The sequence below is a fragment of the Solanum stenotomum genome, chromosome 1, assembly GCF_019186545.1.
Source record: "Solanum stenotomum isolate F172 chromosome 1, ASM1918654v1, whole genome shotgun sequence".
Classification (NCBI taxonomy): Eukaryota; Viridiplantae; Streptophyta; class Magnoliopsida; order Solanales; family Solanaceae; genus Solanum; species Solanum stenotomum.
This window is the reverse complement of record NC_064282.1, coordinates 87,200,562-87,219,706: the sequence shown is the minus strand read 5'-3', so window position 1 is coordinate 87,219,706 and position 19,145 is coordinate 87,200,562. Positions and strand designations below refer to the sequence as shown.

At 41.1% G+C, this 19,145-nt stretch overlaps 2 protein-coding genes across 4 annotated transcripts in view; both read left to right on the top strand.

The window, feature by feature from the left end:
- Positions 1 to 19,145, top strand: part of LOC125864110 (uncharacterized) — a 131,236-nt gene that overhangs the window by 97,491 nt on the left and 14,600 nt on the right. Inside the window, exons 5-6 of one of the 3 annotated variants that reach the window (XM_049544069.1) lie at positions 3,117 to 3,175; positions 3,712 to 3,846. The exons of 1 other annotated variant lie outside the window; for it this stretch is intronic. In XM_049544069.1, the coding sequence (XP_049400026.1) occupies positions 3,117 to 3,142 (26 nt within the window). In that variant the 3' untranslated portion in view covers positions 3,143 to 3,175; positions 3,712 to 3,846. Of the gene's footprint in view, positions 1 to 3,116; positions 3,176 to 3,711; positions 3,847 to 19,145 lie in introns of those variants that run through there. One more of the 3 variants, XM_049544054.1, reaches the window with a different exon arrangement.
- Positions 4,086 to 19,145, top strand: part of LOC125863950 (uncharacterized) — a 180,610-nt gene continuing 165,550 nt past the window's right edge. The window contains exon 1 of the mRNA XM_049543915.1: positions 4,086 to 5,133. Coding sequence (XP_049399872.1) covers positions 4,380 to 5,133 — 754 coding nt within the window. The 5' untranslated portion in view covers positions 4,086 to 4,379. The remainder of the gene's footprint in view (positions 5,134 to 19,145) is intronic.

Sequence of the window (19,145 nt, the reverse complement as noted above, 5' to 3'; positions counted from 1 at the left end):
TGTGGATGCTCAGTCATCTCTGCTGGATCGGATTCGCAGCCGTCAATTTGAGGATGAGGACTTAGTGGCACTTCGAGATCGAGTTTTGTGAGGTGACACTAGCCTGGCTACCTTAGATTTAGATGGGGTCTTAAGATTTGGTGATCGACTTTGTGTTCCAAGAGTTGGGGGTTTGATTCAGATGATTCTTACCGAGGCCCATGACTCCAAATATTCTATTCATCCGGGAACAGCTAAGATGTATCGAGACTTGAGACAGCACTACTGGTGGAGCGGCATGAGGAGAGATATTGCGGATTATGTATCGCGTTGCTTGACTTGTCAGCAGGTTAAGGCTGAGCATTTGAGGACTGGTGGTGAGCTTCAGAGATTACCCATTCCTGAGTGGAAATGGGAGAGGATCACCATGGACTTTGTTGTAGGATTACCTCGCACTTCCCGTGGTCTTGATAGTATTTGGGTCATTGTGGATCGATTGACCAAGTCAGTATGTTCCAGATGAGTCCCATGTGATTCGGTATGATGCAGTTGACTTGGATGACAGTTTGAGATACATTGAGGAGCCCGTTGCTTTTTTGGCCAGAGATGTCAGACTGTTGCGTTCCAGAGCCATTCCTGTGGTTATGGTCCACTGGAGACATCGTCCAGTTGAGGAGGCTACCTTGGAAACCGAGCATGAGATGCGGGCACAGTTCCCCGGCTTATTTGAGCATTCAGGTACTTCTTGACTCTTACTTTCGCGGATGAAAGTTCTTTTAGTAGTGGATATTGTAATGACCCTTCAGGTCATTTTTAAATTAAAGAATTCTTTCTCTCGTACAGAGCATTCCTGTAGCGACCCCAAGTCATTAATGACTTGCTGGCACTGACTGTTCGGTCGCCTGGTCGTTCGTTTGGGTTTTTGGCCTGTTTCCCTGTTTTGGAGATTTTTATAACTTGCAAAGTTGACTTTGGTCAACCTTCTTGGAAGACGTGCTCAGATGAAAATTCTGATAGCTAGGTTAGCTTCGGAATATCGATTTTGGTCTAGAACGACCCTTTGTTCACTTCTCGAGGCTTTAGATGGCAGTTGTGGAATCTGGCTCAAAACGATACTGGGTGTGGGACCCATTTTTCATCGAAGCGATCACCAAATGGAAATTCCGCCTTCACCGTTGAGTCCGAAATATCGTTTCCAACCAGATTCCATATATGGTTTGCATTTTTCTGACTCCGAACGAGTTCGAAACATCGAAATTTATGTTTGAAGGGTTGTAGAATTTTAAGGCGGCGGTGACGTGGCAGAGCCCCACGACGCCACGTGGCAGCGATGGAAATCTGGAAATTTCCAGATTTTAGGACGATGTTCGTCCATTTTTTTCCCTCAACTTCAACATAAGATTTCTCCTTCATTTTGAGTCCAAATTAGGTGCTTCAAAAAGCTAACTTCAAGAGAATTTCGAGGGGAATCTAGCGGTGATCTCAGAAATGCGAGGGGAGGCTTCGTTTGAGGTAAGGAATCGATTTTAGCCACTGCTAGGGTGATTTCCGGATTGAATTGTTATTGAATTTTGAAATGTGAGATCTTGATCATATTAGGTCCGTTTTGAGTCATTCTTGAGGCTAACTTGTAGAGTTTTTCGCAAGGATCGTCGTGGTATAATCCGTTTGGGTTGAAAGGGTCTCGTTTTTCCAGAAATCGGTGATCAAGGGGCTGCCCATTTTAATTGTTGTGGCTGATTTGCTATGTTTTAAGCATCTGTTTGTGCTAAATTTTGGGGTATTAGTTTAGTAAGGTATTTGGGACGTTTTCACGGATTCGTTTTCGAGATTCCAATTGTGGGCCCCACAATCCCGTTTTAGACCCGATTTTGGGTCCGTCTCCGAAAAATATAATTTTAGTGTCAATATATTCGTAATGACGAGGTGATTAACCTTTTGTTAGTGGGGAAGCATTTGGAGACCGTTCGGAGAGGAAAAGATCCGGTACCGTGAGTTGGAGCACGCGTGATCGGCTTTCAGGTAGGCTATGGTTTTCTCTCGTGAGATTGAGCATGTTTAGGCATTTGTTTATTGATTTGCTTGAGTATGGAGGGGTTCGGGTGTCGAGCATGCTAAATTTCTATAATTCCTGCCTTAGACCTTATTTCGGGAAAGTGTTGGATTATGACAGCATGTCTCTTGATATTATTGAACATCCATACCTTGTGGTGTATATGATAATATTGATTTGAAGTATGTTTGGCCTTAGTCTAGGCTTAGACTAGTGTTGCCATAGACTTGCGAGGTTTCAGATGTCGTTGGGCAGTAGAACATTGTCCGACGACGTTTCGCACGGTCAACTCCTTGTAGACTGATATAGGAGACTTGAGTCTGATAGTCTGAGTCTTACCTAGACGGTAACTCAGCTTATGACCTTGTATCCATAATGCCCTACTTTTCAATCAGCTACAGTACCCGGTTATAGTCCGTGGTCCAGCTTACTTATGTCCAGGCTTAGCTACAGTACCCGGTTAGAATCCGTGGTCCAGCTTACCTGTGATCTGGTTTTGGCTACAGTACCCAGTTAGAGTCCGTGGTCTAGCCCACCCGTGCCCGACCTTTGGCTACAGCACCCGGTTCGAGTCCGTGGTCGAGCTTGCACGTGGTGTCTTCCCAAATCCTCCCTAAAGCTTCAGTTAGTCTTGATTATTCTCATATGTAGGTTGAGGGTTTGGAGGTTGGAGAGATTCCGATTAATGTCCGGGACGTAAAGAGATCTTGGAATATAATTGGGAATGGTTTAGTTAAAAGTCCGGAAATTGGTAATATTGTGATAGACCTTCTAGCTCCATTATTTTACTTTAACTGCCAGTGGATCTGCCGGGCTTATGGGGGTCCGTGCAGGTGATTTCTTTTATTGTGCACGAGCGTACCCATCGGGTTTATGGGAGCCCGACGGAGTTAGTTAGATTGCTTGTCTTTGTTGCCTGTACGCTCGTGTACATACCCCCATTTACTACTTTTTGCACTTGATGTGACCCTTTATTGGCATTTCAGTTCAGTTTTGCTTATCTTGCTCAGTCGGCCTATTATGCCTACTGGGTACCTGTTGTTTTGGTACTCATGTTACGCTCTGCATCTATTTTGTGATGCAGGTTCGAGCACTAGTAGCCAGCGTTGATCGAGCTTGGAGTAGACTTATCCGGAGACGGGGGTGAGCACACGGCGTTTTGTACTATTTCAGTCTCGATCTTTATATATAGACTTGTCTTTTTCCTTTCGAGAAAGTCCAGTCTCTGTTATCCTGTTTTGGGACATGTACTCATTTTGTAGTAGCTCTGTACTAGTGACTTCCAGGTTCTGGGAGGGATCTTTATTTGTATATAAGTTTTTGGTTTGCGTCCGCCTGTTTATATTGTTATTTGCCTACTCTTGTTTGATTTCTACCCTCAGACCCATTACTTGTTGTTCCGGGTTACGGGTTGGCTTACCTACTGGTGGGTTATAGTAGGTGCCATCATGACTTGATAAATCGGGTCGTGACAAATTGGTATCAGAGCCCCAGGTTCGTCGGTCTCACTTGTACAGAGCTAACGTCTAGTAGAGTCCTGCAGATCGGTACGGAGACGTCCGTTACTTATCTTCGGGAGGCTACAGGATGTCTTTAGGAACGTGCTGCTTTTGTATCACTGTCGTGCATTGTGTGTCTTATCGATTTCTGAAAATTTTACTTGTACCACTCTTTTATAGGGATGGCTCGCACGCGTGGTAGGGCCCCAGCTAGGGGTAGAGGCCGACCTCGAGGTCGTGCCAGAGCTACAGCACCAGCCCAGGACCGAGAGCAAACTCCAGAGCCGGTGATAGAGCCACCAGCAGCTCCAGCACCGCAGCAGCCGATGGGTCCGGGATCAGCCCAGCCACCGCCCGAGCCTGTGGCAGCTCCAGATATACAGGCGATGCTCGTACAGATACTAGCTGCCATTGGGGGTATGCAGCAGGCCCCAGCTCCAGTTGTTCCAGTACCGCAGGGCCAGCCTACACCAGCGGCACCGATTGTCCAGCCTGACGATTTGGAGAGCGTCATGCCACTACGGGAGCAGAAGATGCTCGGTGTGTTCCTTAGACTATCACCGCCGAGGTTTTCTGGGGCAGTGGGGGAGGATGCCCACGAGTTTCTAGTTACTTGCCGCGAGCGGCTACAGACTTTGGGTTTAGTGGAGTCGAGAGGGGCAGACTTCACCGCTTACCAGTTAGACGGTCCCGCCAGGCAGTGGTGGCGTACATACTTAGAGACCAGGCCAGCTGGGTCTCCACCGGTCACATGGACTGAGTTTTCAGAGGCCTTCTTGGCCCGATTTATTCCCAGGAGCATCAGAGATCAGCTCAGAGATCAGTTTGCTCGGTTAGAGCAGGGCTCCATGACAGTATCAGAGTATGAGGCCCGATTCCACGAGCTCTCCAGGCATGCCGCCATGATATTACCTACTGAGGAGGAGAGGGTTCGTTGTTTTGTTCGGGGTTTGAGACTACAGTTGCGGATTGAGACTCAGTCTTTAGTCTCAGCGGGCCGCTCATTTCTAGATGTAGTGGACCATGCCCGCACTATCGAGCAGCTCCGTCGCGAGGCCCAAGGGGGCAGCGGCAAGAGACCTAGACAGGAGGATAGCTATGATAGGCGCCGTTTCAGACCCCGAGGGTCTTATGATAGATCCCAGCAGAGGTTTCAGTCGGGTCAGTCTAGTAGCCCCTTCCAGGCTGCTCTCCAGGCATCAGAGGGTGATCAGCACCGCCATATTGGTTTTAGTGCCGGTCCTAGTCGGGGCCGAGATAGTTCACAGATGGGTTCTTCTGGCCGGGGTAGCCGACCTCCAGCTCTCAGTCGACAGTTCCAGGGGTGTTATGAATGTGGGGGGTTAGATCATTGGGCCCGCGAGTGTCCCCATCGCAGGTTAGCCTTACCCGCTCCACAGGCAGCTAGGCATGCGCCAGCACCTCCAGCTAGAGGCAGAGGCCAGGGACAGGACCGTAGGGGTGGTCACCAGGGTATACGGGGTGGTCCCCGAGGAGGCAGATTAGGGGGCAGAGTCGATGCACAGGGTAGGGGAGTCCAGGCCCACTTTTATGCAGCTCCAGCTAGAGCAGATGCTGAGACCTCGGACGATGTGATCACAGGTACAGTGTTATTATGCCAGCAGCCCGCCTTGGCTTTATTTGATCCAGGCTCTACTTTTTCGTATGTTTCTGTCTACTATGCCTCTCGATTGAGTTTGATGTCTGAGCCTCTGGTAGCGCCGTTGCGTGTGTCGACCCCCGTGGGTGAGTCTTTAGTAGTGGATCAGGTATTTCGATCTTGCTTAGTTACTATCCAGGGGTGTGACACCCGGGCTGACCTTATATTGCTTGACATGGTTGATTTTGATGTGATTCTGGGCATGGATTGGTTATCCCCTTATCGCGCTGTTTTAGATTGCTTTTCTAAGACCGTTACCTTAGCCATTCCCGGTATTCCTCCGGTGGTGTGGCAGGGATCTCGTGGTAGCACACCAGTTGGGGTTATTTCTTTTATTCGTGCTAGGAGGCTAGTGGCTAGCGGATGCTTATCATATTTGGCCTATGTACGTGATGTGAGTAAGGAGGTTCCTCCGGTTGAGTCAGTTCCTGTTGTTCGTGACTTCATAGATGTGTTTCCTACTGATCTACCTGGCCTACCCCCAGAGCGTGATGTTGACTTTCCGATTGAGCTTGAGCCAGGTACTCGCCCTATTTCTATTCCGCCATATCGGATGGCTCCTGCAGAGCTCAAGGAGCTCAGTGTTCAGCTTCAGGATCTCTTGGGTAAGGGATTCATTAGGCCTAGTGTATCGCCTTGGGGTGCCCCAGTCCTCTTCGTGAAGAAGAAGGACGGTACTATGCGATTGTGTATTGACTACAGGCAGCTGAACAAGGTGACAGTGAAGAATCGATATCCTCTGCCTAGGATCGATGACCTATTTGACCAGCTACAGGGAGCTTCAGTGTTCTCTAAGATTGATTTGAGGTCCGGTTACCACCAGTTGAGGATTAGGGCAGCGGACATCCCTAAGACCGCATTTAGGACTCGTTATGGCCATTATGAGTTCTTGGTGATGTCGTTTGGGTTGACTAATGCCCCTGCTGCCTTTATGGACTTGATGACGCGTGTGTTCAGGCCTTATCTTGATTCCTTCGTCATAGTCTTCATTGATGACATACTAGTATACTCGCGGAGCCGGAGTGAGCATGAGCAGCATTTGAGGATAGTGCTCCAGACTTTGAGAGATCAGCGGCTTTATGCCAAGTTCTCAAAGTGCGAGTTTTGGCTTGAGTCTGTAGCCTTCTTGGGGCACGTGGTGTCCAAGGAGGGTATTAGGGTTGATCCGGCGAAGATTGAGGCTATTCGTGATTGGCACAGGCCCACTTCAGTTACTGAGATTCGGAGCTTCGTCGGACTAGCAGGCTATTACAGACGCTTTGTTGAGGGCTTTTCTACTATTGCAGCCCCGTTGACTCGATTGACTCGTGTTGATGTTCCTTTTGTTTGGTCAGAGGAGTGTGAGGCGAGCTTTTTGAGGCTCAAGGAGTTATTGACCACCGCTCCTATATTGACTCTTCCAGTTGAGGGCGAGGGCTTCACGGTATATTGTGACGCATCCGGCGTTGGTTTGGGTTGTGTATTGATGCAGCAGGGCCGGGTTATTGCTTATGCGTCGAGGCAGCTTAAGATTCATGAGCGCAACTACCCCACCCATGACTTAGAGTTGGCGGCGGTAGTTTTCGCACTTAAGATTTGGAGGCACTACTTGTATGGAGTTCGATGTGAGATCTATACCGATCACAGGAGTCTTCAGTACATCATGAGTCAGAGGGACCTTAATTCGAGGCAGCGTCGTTGGATTGAGCTCCTAAAGGACTACGACCTCTCTATTCTCTATCATCCGGGCAAGGCGAATGTGGTAGCGGACGCCTTGAGCCGGAAGGCAGTGAGTATGGGTAGTCTAGCCTTCTTATCTGTTGAGGAGAGACCCTTAGCTTTGGACATTCAGTCCTTAGCTAATAGCATGGTTCGGTTGGATATCTCAGATTCTAGATGCGTCTTGGCCTTTATGGGAGTTCAGTCTTCTTTGCTTGATAGGATCCGTGGTTGCCAGTTTGAGGATGATACTTTGGTGGCCCTTAGAGATCGAGTGTTAGCGGGTGATGGTGGTCAGGCTACCTTAGATCCTGATGGAGTGTTGAAATTTGCCGGCCGCATCTGTGTTCCGAGAGTTGGAGATTTGATACAGTTGATACTTTCTGAGGCCCATGAGTCTAGATACTCTATCCATCCAGGCACAGCGAAGATGTATCGCGATTTGAGGCAGCATTACTGGTGGAGTGGCATGAGGAGAGATATTGCTGACTTTGTTTCCCGTTGCTTGTGTTGCCAGCAGGTAAAGGCCGAGCATTTGAGGCCTGGTGGTGTGTTTCAGAGATTACCCATTCCGGAGTGGAAGTGGGAGCGTATCACTATGGACTTCGTTGTGGGGTTGCCTCGGACTTCTAGAGGTGTTGACAGCATTTGGGTCATCGTGGATCGATTGACCAAGTCAGCACACTTCCTTCCTGTTCATACTACCTTCAGTGCTGAGAGGTTAGCTCGTATCTATATTCGGGAGGTAGTTCGTCTTCATGGTGTGCCTGTTGCTATCATTTCAGACCGAGGTTCACAGTTCACTTCCAGCTTTTGGAGGGCTTTTCAGGAAGAGTTGGGAACCCGTGTCCACCTTAGCACAGCATTTCACCCACAGACGGATGGTCAGTCAGAGCGTACTATTCAGGTCCTTGAGGATATGTTGCGGGCTTGTGTTATGGATTTTGGAGGTCAGTGGGACCAGTTCTTGCCTTTGGCGGAGTTTGCGTACAATAACAGCTACCACTCTAGTATTCAGATGGCCCCGTTTGAGGCCTTATATGGTAGGCGTTGTCGCTCTCCAGTGGGTTGGTTTGAGTCTACAGAGCCTAGGCCGCGTGGTACAGATTTGCTTCAGGAGGCCCTGGATCAGGTGAGGGTGATTCAGGATAGGCTCAGGACGGCTCAGAGTAGGCACCAGAGTTATGCGGATCAGAGGCGTCGACCTTTGAGATTCTCTGTTGGTGATCGGGTATTCCTCCGTGTGTCGCCCATGAAGGGCGTGATGAGGTTTGGGAGGCGGGGCAAGCTTAGCCCCAGGTACATTGGGCCATTTGAGATACTCCGGACAGTTGGAGAGGTTGCTTATGAGTTGGCCCTACCTCCAGTATTTTCAGCCATCCACCCAGTGTTTCATGTTTCGATGTTGCGGCGGTATGTTCCTGATGAGTCCCATGTGCTCCAGTATGATGCAGTCGAGTTGGATGATCGTTTGACATTCGTAGAGGAGCCAGTTGCCATTCTATCCAGAGATGTGAGGAGATTGCGCTCGAGAGCCATTCCTGTTGTTAAGGTCCGTTGGAGACATCGTCCAGTTGAGGAGGCTACCTGGGAGATCGAGCATGAGATGCGGGCACAGTTCCCCGACTTATTTGAGCATTCAGGTACTTCTTGACTCTTACTTTCGCGGACGAAAGTTCTTTTAGTAGTGGATATTGTAATGACCCTCCAGGTCATTTTTAAATTAAAGAATTCATTTCATCGTTTAGAGCGTTCCTGTAGCGACCCCAAGTCATTTATGACTTGCTGGCACTGACTGTTCGGTCGCCTGGTCGTTCGTTTGGGTTTTAGGCCCGTTCTCCTGTTTTGGAGATTTTTATAACTTGAAAAGTTGACTTTGGTCAACCTTCTTGGAAGACGTGCTCAGATGAAAATTCTGACAGCTAGGTTAGCTTCGGAAGATCGATTTTGGTCTAGAACGACCCTTTGTTCACTTCCCGAGACTTTAGATAGCAATTGTGGAATCTGGCTCAAATGATACTGGGTGTGGGACCCACTTTTCGTCGAAGCGAGCTCCAAATGGAAATTCCGCCTTCACCATTGAGTCCGAAATATCATTTCCAATCAGATTCCATATAAGGTTTGTATTTTTCCGACTCCGAACGAGTCCGAAACATCGAAATTTAAGTTTGGAGGGTTGTAAAATTTTGACGCGGCGGTGACGTGGCAGAGCCACGTGACGACACGTGGCAGAGGTGGAAATTTCCAGATTTTTAAGAACGAATTTCGTCCAAATTTTTGTTCAACTTCAAATTGAGATTGCTCCTTCATTTTTAATCCAAATTAAGTGATTCAAAAGGCAAACTTCAAGAGAATTTCGAGGGGAATCTAGCGGTGATCTCGAAAACGCGAGGGGAGGCTTCGTTGAGGTAAGAAATCAATTTTTAGCCACTGCCAGTGTGATTTTCGGATGTTTTGTTGTTGAATTTTTGAAATGTGAGATCTTGATCATCGTAAGTCCGTTTTGAGTCATTCTTGTGGCTAACTTGTAGAGTTTTTCGCAAGGATCGTCGTGGTATAATCTGTTTGGGTTGAAAGGGTCTCGTTTTTCCGGAAATTGATGATGAAAGGGCTGTCCTTTTTAATTATTGTGGCTGATTTGCGGTGTTGTGGGCATCTGTTTGTGCTAAAATTTTGGGATATTAGTTTAGTAAGGTAGTTGGGACGTTTCCACGGATTCGATTTTGAGATTCTAATTGTGGGCCCCACAATCCCGTTTTAGACCCGATTTTGGGTCCGTCTCCGAAAAATATAATTTTAGTGTCAATATATTCGTAATGACGAGGTGATTAACCTTTTGTTAGTGGGGAAGCATTTGGAGACCGTTCGGAGGGGAAAAGATCCGGTACCGTGAGTTGGAGCACGCGTGGTCGGCTTTCAGGTAGGCTATGGTTTTCACTCGTGAGATTGAGCATGTTTAGGCATTTGTTTATTGATTTGCTTGAGTATGGAGGGGTTCGGGTGTCGAGCATGCTAAATTTCTATAATTCCTGCCTTAGACCTTATTTCGGGAAAGTGTTGAATTATGACAGCATGTCTCTTGATATTGTTGAATATCCATATTTTGTGGTGTATATGATAATATTGATTTGAAGTATGTTTGGCCTTAGTCTAGGCTTAGACTAGTGTTGCCATAGACTTGCGAGGTTTCAGATGTCGTTGGGCAGTAGAACTTTGTCTGACGTCGTTTCGGATGGTCAGCTCCTTGTAGACTGATATTGCAGACTTGAGTCTGATAGTCTGAGCCTTAGTTAGACGGTAACTCAGCTTATGACCTTGTATCCATAATGCCCTGCTTTTCTATCGGCTACAGTACCTGATTAGAGTCCGTGGTCCAGCTTACTTATGTCCAGGCTTAGCTACAGTACCCGGTTAGAGTCTATGGTACAGCTTACCAGTGATCTGGTTTCGTCTATAGTACCCGGTCAGAGTCCGTGGTCCAACTTACTTATGTCCAGGCTTACCTACAGTACCCGGTTAGAGTCCGTGGTCCATCTTACCTGTGATCTGGTTTTGGCTACAGTACCCGGTTAGAGTCCGTGGTCCAGCCCACCCGTGCCCGACCTTTGGCTACAGCACCCGGTTCGAGTCCGTGGTCCAGCCCATATAGGTTGGCTCATTAGATATAGTACCCGATTCGAGTCCGTGGTCCAGCTTGCACGTGGTGTCTTCCCAATTCCTCCCTAAAGCTTCAGTTAGTCTTGATTATTCTCATCTGTAGGTTGAGGTTTTGGAGGTTGGAGTGATTCCTATTAAAGTCCGGGACATAATGAGATCCTGGAATATGATTGGGAATGGTTCAGTAAAAAGTCCGAAAATTGGTAATATTGTGATAGACCTTCTAGCTCCATTATTTTACTTCAACTGCCGGTGCATCTGCCGGAGTTATGGGGGTCCGTGCAGGTGGTTTCTTTTATTGTGCACGAGCGTACCCGTCGGGTTTATGGGAGCCCGGCGGAGTTAGTTAGATTACTTGACTTTGTTGCCTGTACGCTCGTGTACATACCCCCATTTACTACTCTTTGCACTTGATGTGACCCTTTATTTGCACTTCAGTTTACTTTTGCTTATCTTGCTCAGTCGGCCCATGATGCCTACTGGGTACCTGTTGTTTTGGTACTCATGCTACGCTCTGCATCTATTTTGTGATGCAGGTCCGAGCACTAGTAGCCAGCGTTGATCGAGCTTGGAGTAGACTTATCCGGAGACGGGGGTGAGCACACGGCGTTTTGTACTATTTCAGTCTCCATCTGTATATATAGACTTGTCTTTTTCCTTTCGAGACAGTCTAGTCTCTGTTGTCTAGTTTTGGGACTTGTACTCATTTTGTAGTAGCTCTGTACTGGTGACTTCCAGGTTCTGGGAGGGATCTTTATTTGTATATATATTTTTGGTTTGCTTCCGCCTGTTTATATTGTTATTTGCCTACTCTTGTTTAATTTCTACTCTCAGACCCATTACTTGTTGTTCCGGGTTACGGGTTGGCTTACCTGCTGGTGGGTTATAGTAGGTGCCATCATGACTTGATAAATCGGGTCGTGACAAAAATTTAAGAATAGTTTTGTTTAGGTGAACGTATATTTGAAAACCAAAAGTAGTATTAAGAAAACTATATAAGAAAAGTTTTAGTTAGAGTCATTATTATATTTTGGTTTATATATAAAATAACTACAAAAACTACCTACACTGACCATTTCATCAACCCTCGTGTCAACTCTACGGTTCAAGACTGATTGCTCTACATCAATCCAAATAAAGCAACTGTCATACTTATATTTGAACATGAACACAGGGTCTTCCACAAGTTTTTCAATATACGAATTTGAACCTCCAACAATAATTGGAACACATTGAGTCTTCAAAATTTTTTCTATGTAGACAATGGACTTCACACAGAAATTTTCGGCCGTGAAGTTGGAATGTGGCTCAATTTCACCTAAAAGTTTGTGAAACAAAATAACTGTCAATTAATATTCACATTAAAATAAAGGAATCACAAAAAAATGTCTTTTTCAAATATGTATATCTAGCAAATAGTGTCGTACACATTGTTTCTAAGCGTGTGCGATCTTGTTGGTCACGATTTCAAGTCCCTTAAATACTTGCATTTTGTCCGAGTTGATTATTTCTCCTCGAAAATGGGTGGCAAGGTCAACAGAGAGACGAGATTTTCCCGCTCCTGTTGCTCCCATTATGAGCACCACTTTCTTCTTGTTGTTGTTGATGAAAGTATTCATTTTAGCTACACATAAAATAAAATAATAATAATAATTAGTTTAAAATAGTAAATAATCTCATGAAAACCACTGATACATTGAAAAATCTTATAAATATAAAGTTAATAAGTAGAAACCTTGCTTGAGATGTAATAAACTATGTAACATAATATATTTTTCTTGATGGTGGTTATGAAAGAGATTGCATTGAGCATATATAGTAAAATGTATTTGTGGACTTATTAATTATCATACCATATTCAGAAATACTGATATCTTTTAGGATAAGATCAATGACTTTTGAAAAATGTATATATATGTCAACTGGAATTTTAGTAATGACAAGTAAATAATTTTAGGATAAAGTTATCAAATGTACATTATTTGGAGATCGCATATAACTGGGCATTTATAGTATAAATGTGATTATGAGCTTATGAATTGGTATATACCAAATTCAAAAAAAAAATCATATCTTTTAGGTTAAGAATAATTCTTGTAAAAAACCTACAAATACGTCAGCTTGAATATGGGTGATTAGGCTTAAATAATTTTAGGATGAAGTTTCTAGATGCACATTGTTATGAGATCACATACAAGATTGACGAAAATATGGATTTCAAAAGGATTGTACTAAGAACTCAATAATATTTCTCTGGGAATACATTAAAGTGATAATGCGTCAATTCATACACTATTAAACAACGCGTCATAAGTGCTAAGTCTAATTCAATTAGAAGGGAAGGAACAATTATCGATAACTATTTCAATTAGAATTATTTATATTTACTTGTGCAGCATGTAATAATAGATAAATGTTTTATTGAATGAAGCTTCCATCATCGTGATTGAATTAGGTAGAATATATTTCCTTAAATGATCCTTACCGATAGATTGCAAATTTATTATTTTCTCTTCTTTGTCTATGTAACAATTTTAAATTTGGAGTTAAGAATTTTATTCTTTAAAATTCTTTAAGGTTATAATCTTCTCAAACATTTATAGTCATTTAATTTTTCACTCTATTACCTTGACAGTAAGAATGATCTCATATAATTGTGTAAGTACGTATTTACTTTAATATATATTAAATATCAAAGACTTGGACTTGGATTTGGATTTGGCGCTTGGGCTGAGTCGGACCTTAAATTAAACATTTTTATAAAGATTAAATATTTGCTCTATAAATAACAAAGTTTTTACAGACAAGAATAGTGTACATACATATATATATATAGTTCGATACAAACTGTACAAAATAGGTCAAAAATTAAAGTGACCAAGAGACAAAATAACACAAGATAGAGATAATGATAGTTTATGTACACTAAATACTAATATTGTGATCATCATTTTTAAGAAATCTTTTCACAATATCTAGGAATGGCTGCAAAACAGTATTCCTCCATGCTTCGTCAACAAGTTCTTTTCCATCTTCTTTGAAAACGTCTGTAGCAATAATATGATGCACCGGCCACATTTTCCCATTTATTAATCGTTGAATCTTGTCTAGTTGTTTACAAATTAATATACGAATATTATGCTTGATACTTGAAATTGAAGCTTGAAGAATCAGCTTCTTTGATTCATCATCTCCGTCTATATTTCTTTCTTCCCTTAAATATTTGGCCATTTCAGGGACACCAATGGACCGTCGGATTCCTTTGGTGTAATCTGCATCTGGAATGAAAATTTGCTGCACCTCATCCACCAACCTTGCATGCAGCAAAAATTTAAGAATAGTTTTGTTTAGGTGAACATATATTTGAAAATCAAAAGTAGTATTAAGAAAACTATATAAGAAAAGTTTTAGTTAGAGTCATTATTATATTTTGATTTATATATAAAATAACTACAAAAACTACCTGCATTGACCATTTCATCAACCCTCGTGTCAACTCTACGGTTCAAGACTGATTGCTCTATATCAATCCAAATAAAGCAACTGTCATACTTATATTTGAACATGAACAGAGGGTCTTCCACAAGTTTTTCAATATAGGAATTTGACCATCCAACAATAATTGGAACACATTGAGTCTTCAAAATTTTTTCTATGTAGACAATGGACTTCACACAGAAATCTTCGGCCGTGAAGTTGGAAGCTGCCTCAATTTCACCTAAAAATTTGTGAAACAAAATAACTGTCAATTAATATTCATATTAAAATAAAGGAATCACAAAAGAATGTCTTTTTCAAATATGTATACCTAGCAAATAGTTTCGTACACCTTGTTTCTCAGTGTGTGTGATCTTGTTGGTCACGATTTCAAGTCCCTTAAATACTTGCATTTTGTTCGAGTTGATTATTTCTCCTCGAAAATGGGTGGCAAGGTCAACAGAGAGACGAGATTTTCCCGTTCCTGTTGCTCCCATTATGAACACCACTCTCTTCTTGTTGTTGTTGATGAAAGTATTCATTTTAGTTATACATGAAATAAAATAATAATAATAATTAGTTTAAAATAGTAAATAATCTCATGAAAACCATTGATACATTGAAAAATCTTATAAATATAAAGTTAATAAGTAGAAACCTTGCTTGAGATGTAATAAACTATGTAAAATAATATATTTTTCTTGATGGTGGTTATGAAAGAGATTGCATTGAGCATTTATAGTAAAATGTATTTGTGGACTTATTAATTATCATGCCATATGCAGAAATACTGATATCTTTTAGGATAAGATCAATGACTTTTGAAAAATGTATATATATGTCAACTGGAATTTTAGTAATGACAAGTAAATAATTTTAGGATAAAGTTATCAAATGTACATTATTTGGAGATCGCATATAACTGGGCATTTATAGTATAAATGTGATTATTAGCTTATGAATTGGTATGTACCAAATTTAAAAAAAAAATCATATCTTTTAGGTTAAGAATAATTCTTGTAAAAAACCTACTAATACGTCAGCTTGAATATGGGTGATTAGGCTTAAATAATTTTAGGATGAAGTTTCTAGATGCACATTGTTATGAGATCACATACAAGATTGACGAAAATATGGATTTCAAAAGGATTGTACAAAGAACTCAATAATATTTCTCAAGGAATACATTCAAGTGATAATGCGTCAATTCATACACTATTAAACAACGTGTCATAAGTGCTAAGTCTAATTCAATTAGAAGGGAAGGAACAATTATCGATAACTATTTCAATTAGAATTATTTATATTTACTTGTGCAGCATGTAATAATAGATAAATGTTTTGTTGAATGAAGCTTCCATCATCGTGATTGAATTAGGTAGAATATATTTCCTTAAATGATCCTTACCGATAGATTGCAAATTTATTATTTTCTCTTCTTTGTCTATGTAACAATTTTAAATTTGGAGTTAAGAATTTTATTCTTTAAAATTCTTTAAGGTTATAATCTTCTCAAACATTTATAGTCATTTATTTTTTCACTCTATTACCTTGACAGTAAGAATGATCTCATATAATTGTGTAAGTACGTATTTACATTAATATATATTAAATATCAAAGACTTGGACTTGGATTTGGATTTGGCGCTTGGGCTGAGTCGGACCTTAAATTAAACATTTTTATAAAGATTAAATATTTGCTCTATAAATAACAAAGTTTTTACAGACAAGAATAGTATACATATATATATATATATATATTCAGTTCGATACAAACTGTACAAAATAGGTCAAAAATTAAAGTGACCAAGAGACAAAATAACACAAGATAGAGATAATGATAGTTTATGTACACTAAATACTAATATTGTGATCATCATTTTTGAGAAATCTTTTCACAATATCAAGGCATGGTTGCAAAACAGTATTCCTCCATGCTTCGTCAACAGCTTCTTTTCCTGTAATGACCCGGAAGGTCATTTTTGGAAATTTTGAATATTCATTTAACTAGAGTAAATTAATTGACGGATAATTATTAAATAACTAATTTTAGTTAATAATTATGGGTTAAGTTTATAATTCTTTTTAATACCATATACCACTTGACCCTTGTAGAAAAATAAATTATTAGGGTTGAGAGTTTTTGGTTCATAACTTAAGAAAAGAAATGGAGACTTACCTGCGTATAGCGGCGACTAGCGTGGAAACCATCCACTGGACTTCACGATCAGGTAACATTCATAAATTCATCAATTATGCAATTGAAAATGTGTATTGAGGTTAAATGTAGTTATAAATATTATTATCATTATAATAATGTGTGAGAAAGAGTAAGAAGGGAATCAAATTGCAAACTTGATTAATTATATGTATATTTATAAGTTACAGTGGATTAGAATTGAATTTCGTGCAATCATGTGATCGTTACGGCCAAATGCCATTTATGTAATCATAATAACTGTTAGTATTACTTTATATTGGCATTGAAGAGGAAAATGGGGATTTGGAATAAGAAAATTGGTATATATCTGTATAAAGTAATTTTGGAATTGAGAAACGATGGTGATTGGCTAATGATAGGAAAATGGTGAATACTAGGAATAATGATTCAATGGTTACAGTTGATTCAGGAGTTAGCGAACCAGTTTTGATATTTTCCAGATTTTTGTTTTTCCATAATTATCACATTATAAACTATATTTTTTTGACATATTGAAATAGGTAATTAAATATTAGGGGTATTGTATTTTGTGAATATCCTTAGATTTATGATATTAGAGAAGTTGGGACTTAACCCTAGGCTTGAAATTTGGAAAAGAACTTGAAAGAGTTGACATATTAGTTGGTATCAAGATTAGGATAACTTGATTATAGAATCGATGTGAGTTTTTGGGTCTAGGCTTAGACCTGTAGTGATATGGTGTTGTTAGTTTTGAAATCTTATTGTGGTCATTTATTTGAATAGATTGCTTTGATTTGGAAGTTCAATGAAAGGGGAAGACTCAAGTCCCAGAGTGATTTTTTGACTATTTGAGGCAAGTGGATTTCTAAACCCTTGTTAAGTGTATGGAATTCATGTATTTCCTTGTAATATGTGTTTAGGGTAAAGAGGCTTGGTGATGGGTTGACTTGTCCACATTGATTAATTCTAATGACGAGAAAGGGATAATAAAAGGCAATGTGATCAATTGTTTGTGTGATGTGTTGAAAATTGTTTGAAAGGCTTGTTGAATCATTATTGATGTTGTATCCTGATTCTGTTGTTGTAAATTGTGCAATGTTATGAAAATGGTCATCTCTTCATTATTTGTGTGAACATGTCATTTGCATTGTTCGGAGACATAGTTGTGACAAGTGTTATGTGCATTGAGAAAGAATAAGAAAATAAAGAGGATGTACCATTTCGAGGGACGTATCGCACGCCGCGATGGATACTATATTTCGAGGGACGTGTCGCGTGCCGCGACGGATACTATATTTCGAGGGACGTATCGCGCGCCACGATGGTTACTATTATCGAGGGTCATATCGCGCGCCGCGATGGATGCATGGACAGATATGTCCCCCATGGGTCCCGGACTGAGAGACAGCGGGTGTGTATCACTAGGTCAGACATGCATCATTATACTTGACATTGCATTTCATTGCATTGCACTTCTTTATTATTGGTGAACTTGATCTTGTATGTTGCTGATCTTGTGAGTGTCTTTCTATGGAACGTGTGACTGATGAATATTGAGCTTGTTGTTGAAGGTATGCAATTGTTAGTGTTGTTGTTGAGGATATGAAGCTATTGTTGTTGTTGAGGATATGAAACTATTGTTGTTGTTGAGGATATGGTAAATTGTTAGAGTGTTGTGTTGAGCTAGGTGCTTTGTAAATTTTGAACTATTAGGTTGGGCTGGTTTTATACAGATTGTAGTTGTGAAGGTTCAGTTGGGGTGTAAGGAGTACTTGTATTCTATCCCCTTAACTCGTGTTTAGAGGTTTACTTGCTGAGTACCGTGTGGTTTGGTACTCACCCCTTGCTTCTACAAATTTTTGTAGGTTACGAGCCTGGATTTTTTGTGGTACTTGTTATTCTCTTCTTTTTCGAGGCTTCTGGGAGATTTGTGAGGTAGTTGGTTGTCTTCTCAACGATCCTTCTTACTCTTGTTTATGATCTTGTTCTACTCTAGAAACAATGTCATATGAGACTTGTATTTTTCTTTTGATTCAATTGTAATACTTTAGAGGCTTGTACACGTGACAACCAAATTTTGGGGGTATATTTGAGTTTATTATAAAAATTTCCGCATTTTATTGTAATGGTTGAGTTTTAGGCTGACTTGTCTTGGTGGGTTAAGACGAGTGCCATCACGTCCATTTTTGGGTCGTGACATTTCCATCTTCTTTGAAAAAACGTCTGTAGCAATAATATGATGCACAGGCCACATTTTCTCATTTATTAATCGTTGAATCTTGTCAAGTTGGTTACAAATTAATGTACGAGTATTATGCTTGATACTTGAAATTGAAGCTTGAAGAATCATCTTCTTTGATTCATCATCTCCGTCTATATTTCTTTCTTCCCTTAAATATTTGGTCATTTCAGGGCGCCAATGGACCGTCGGATTCCTTTGGTGTAATCTGCATCTGGAATGAAAATTTGCCGCACCTCATCCACCAGCCCTGCATGCAACAAAAATTTAAGAATAGTTTTGTTTAGGTGAACATATATTTGAAAACCAAAAGCAGTATTAAGAAAACTATATAAGAAAAGTTTTACTTAGAGTCATTATTATATTTTGATTTATATATAAAATAACTACAAAAACTACCTGCATTGACCATTTCATCAACCCTCGTGTCAACTCTACGGTTCAAGACTGATTGCTCTACATCAATCCAAATAAAGCAACTGTCATACTTATATTTGAACATGAACACAGGGTCTTCCACAAGTTTTTCAATATACGAATTTGACCCTCCAACAATAATTGGAACACATTGAGTCTTCAAAAAAATTTCTATGTAGACAATGGACTTCACACAGAAATCTTCGGCCGTGAAGTTGGAATCTGGATCAATTTCACCTAAAAATTTGTGAAACAAAATAACTGTCAATTAATATTCACATTAA